The sequence below is a fragment of the Drosophila rhopaloa genome, unplaced genomic scaffold (assembly GCF_018152115.1).
Source record: "Drosophila rhopaloa isolate 14029-0021.01 unplaced genomic scaffold, ASM1815211v1 contig_133, whole genome shotgun sequence".
Classification (NCBI taxonomy): Eukaryota; Metazoa; Arthropoda; class Insecta; order Diptera; family Drosophilidae; genus Drosophila; species Drosophila rhopaloa.
Window position 1 is genome coordinate 2181152 of NW_025335010.1, and position 3915 is coordinate 2185066.

The following is a 3915-nucleotide window of genomic DNA, read 5'->3' on the forward strand; positions in this document are numbered from 1 at the left end:
GATGATTCCGACATACACACGGTGGCACTTGAAGAGTTGACGATATTTTTGAGTGCGCAGTCCACGCAGATGTGTTCACTGGGGGCGCCATAATGTTTGCCTACAGCAAATGAGTAATTAAAGCAACTTGCAGACACCGACAGAATTTAGCGTTTTTAAAATTAGACACACGATGTTCTCCTTTGCGTAGTTTTATTCCAAGTGCCGTCTGAGCCAATTCGTCGTAATGACGAAAAGCTAACAGCGATCAGGGTTGCTTCTAGTGCAACTTAACATAGTAGATTTACAGGGTTGGTTAACATGATCATAAATTCAAAAAAAGTTGTTACATGCCGAGCCGTGTTTTGATTAGCGATTTCAGCAGACTGAGCCCCGCCTCACATCTATCAGTGGCTTAACATGTTCAAACTGTACAAACTTTCTAACTAATATGTAAAATAATATAAATAGTTTAACTATACAATGCCTAAACGCAAACTGGATTTTGCCTTACCAATTTGCCAACGTACTATTTTCAGGACCAGCTCTACAATTTTACTGAAGTTTTTAGAGAACTTCAAGTGAACCGAATTGGTTTCACATGCGTAGAAGTCTCCGTAAACGGTATAGAGAACAGCGCACTGACGAAGAGAGTAAAGACTCTCTTCGACATAGGAAGCGGAAAAGCGGAGAAAATTTTATGATTTTATAGATGCTATCCTAACGATTGCATATGCTTTGCGTGAGCCTATAACCGAGAGTGAAGAGAAACTTAAACCTGAATTACAACTAGAATTATTACATGTTTTGACCCCATACATTGCCTCCTTAAGATTAGAGTACCACAAGCACGAACGATTTCTTAATAGCATGGCAGGTATATCGGCGGACCGACCTCCTCCAAACAGGCGATTTGTAAATAAGCTAGTGCAGGATGAAAAGTCTAGGGAAAAAGAGAATTATCAAAACCTGAGCATTCCAAGCCTCGATCTTTTCAGATAGGAAATGAAACTTCGCCCTTAGCAATGCAGCCGCCCACTTTAATGCTAAGCTTGCGCCGGTTGGAATATAGGTCCGAGTCAAGCAAAGGTTGGGAGACTCTCTCTATTTTCTTGAGGATTTAAATTTGAAGGAATTAGGAACATATCATGCAAAGGATATTTGGTAACAGTAGACACCCTTTTTCAGGTTTTGTCATTGGAGTAGTCGAGCATAACTACTTCATTAAGAATCATTAAGAACAAATGTTTTCTATTTTTAATAGAATTAAAGTAAGAATAGACACAGTATTATCTGAAACTGGCAAGTTCGATGGAAAATTAAAGGCAAAAGAGCAGATGGAAAAAATTTAAACTGCGAAAGCCAGCAGAAAGAGTTAACCGTAGTGTCTTGGCAGCAATTCGCAGCTTATTGTACGGAGATCACCGTGAATGCCCGAGATTGAGGTAGCCATCCGGAACCCTGTCCACTCAGCTACAGGAGAAGCGCCGTTCTTCACCGTATTCGGCCATTATATGTTCCTCAACGGTTCCAGCTACAAGCTAGCCAGACAACTCAGGTCTCTGTGCGACCACGAGATGGCGGGAATGCAGACCAAGGACAAGTTTCGGGTAATCCATGACAAGGTTCAGAAGCAACTACAGGGTGCATACGAGATGAGCCGGCAACGCTACGATAAGCAAGCCCGTACGCTACTCGCCAACCCGGGTCAAGAAGTCTTCCGCCGCAAGTTCGTGCAGAGTGACTTCAGCAAATCTTTCAATGCGAAGTTCGCTCGCAAGTTCCTGAAGGCCAGGGTCGTCAAATCCGTCGGCAACAATGCATACTTGCTGGAGGACCTCCAAGGGCGCAGTCTCGGAGTGTATCACGCTAAGGACATCCGCCTTTGATCTGAAAGAAGGACACACAAAGTATACAAGCATACGACAAAATCAGGAATACTTCCCGTCATGTGTGGGCCCCGCGTTAGTCGCCGTTCGAACTGCAGGATGATATCAGTGCCGTGTTGATTCCTACCGTATCTCCAAAGCTACCAATTATTTCGTCGTTCTGCTGAGACTCCGGTTAGCGCCTCTCGAAATCTTTGGTTGGTGTTGCAGTTGGAGTCGATAATGGGATGGACTCTATCGATAGGTTAGGATGATAGAGCGATGGTTTCGGTGGCGCCCCCTTTGGGGAATCTGGCGGACGATCTGGCGATGACCCAGTTTCGAGAGAGGCAAGGGAATATGGCGATATAGCAATGATAGGGCAGAGAGAGATTTACCTTGGAGATTGGCGTATACATATATACCCACCTTCGTTCGACGCAGCTACGAGATCTGGACAAGCACCACCCGCCTTCCTCGGACGCAGCCAACGCCATCCAACATTCCCCGATGAGTCCGTTCCGGGCTATTAAAACCCACTCGCTTTGGGTTCGTAAGGTTCTCGCCTTCGCTACCGTTCCTCGTGGTGTTCCAGGCCCTTATTGCTGCTGGACTACGGCAGGGTACTCTTCGGCCGGGGCATATCTTGCCCGGTGCCTAGCCCAGAAGTGGCTAAAAATCATTAATGTTAATTAAATGTGCACATTACTTAATTTATACTTACCGTGTTGACCTGTGAATTTATCCGGACTTAGACCCAAAAACCTCAGTTGTCGTCGTTGTTGCCTGTAAAGAAGGGTCGCGTTTATTAGTTTTCGGCGGGATCGTTTACAGCGCATATTACCTACCGTTTGGCCTGTCCCTTCTCTTCCCCAGGAGTTCCTCAGGATTAGGTGACCCGACAAATGCGAGTTCCACCAATACGTGTCTGGTGGAACATTATTTCCGCGGCGCCTGTAGTCTTTTCCAAGGGAAGGTCATCCTCAGCCTTGACCGCGTAAATTCGAAGACGGCGGCCAAGTTTGGCCTTAAAGGCTGAAGAAGGATAAATTAGTTAATAGGAGAGCCATTATAGCAATGTTTAGCATAGGTACTTACTGTGGACATTAAATGTATGTAAAAACTGAAATGTGCGAGTGAGTTGTCGATGTGGGGGAGATGGAGCTGTCTTAGTCGCGAGGAGTGACTTGGACCGAAGGGAAATATGGGTGATGCCACTGCAAAAACCTCCGGGGCATCCTTGGTTGGGTGCGCGCTTGGCTGGGTCAACAATAGCCACCAAAATATTTTCCCGCCAATTATAATTATTTACGTTGTTTACATTTTGTTTGTTTTGTTTGTTAGTGATGAGCGATTATTTTGTGATGTGAGACAGTGTAGTCATCGACGTTTATGTTGCGGGCTGTGGCATTAGGGGGAATTAGATTTGCATAGTTTCATGTAACTAGCTTTTATACTGCAAAAGTAGCGGTAGAGCAGTTGGAGAAATATTTAAAGGATACTTTTGAGGATATTAAAAATAATAAAGTAAACGAGGACGGAAGCTAACTTCGGCAAGCCGAAGTTTTAATACCCTTGCAGACTTTGCCGAAATTGCTAAAAATGAAAAAGTAGAGAAAAGAATAAGTTATAAATCAGATTTGCGTAGTTTATAAAAATAGAAAAAAGGCATACTTTCGCAGCCTTTAACAATTTTTCCTACGGAAGCTATTAGATATAGACGTTCGATTGCCATGCGAGGTATGCGTAAATAAATAAGTCTTTGAAAAATTGATGTCAATAGCTTATATACTGTGCGAAATATCCTGAAAATCATAAAATTTTAACCGATTTCACCCTTTTGTTCCTATGGGAGCTATAGGATAAAGACGACCGATCGGCACGCGCTTTTACCCTGATCAAGGTATGCATAAAAAAATACGATTTGGAAAGATTCATGTCAATAGCTTTTACACTGGGCGAAATGTCATCAATTCTTGCAAGATATATCAGATTGTTCCTAAGGGAGCTATAGGATATAGACGTCCGATTGGGGCGATTTTCAAACCTGATTTGCGTACACATGTTT

General features: G+C 43.6%; 1 protein-coding gene across 1 annotated transcript; it reads left to right on the forward strand.

The window, feature by feature from the left end:
• Nucleotides 1-1409: 1409 nt before the first annotated feature.
• LOC123037115 lies at nucleotides 1410-1868 on the forward strand. Its single transcript, XM_044456616.1, has one exon. The coding sequence runs from the start codon at nucleotides 1410-1412 to the stop codon at nucleotides 1866-1868; it is 459 nt and encodes a 152-aa protein (XP_044312551.1).
• Nucleotides 1869-3915: the final 2047 nt, after the last annotated feature.

Coding starts and splice junctions, on each gene's coding strand:
- LOC123037115 (XM_044456616.1), top strand. CDS start 1,410: ATGCCCGAGATTGAGGTAGCCATCCGGAACCCTGTCCACTCAGCTACA.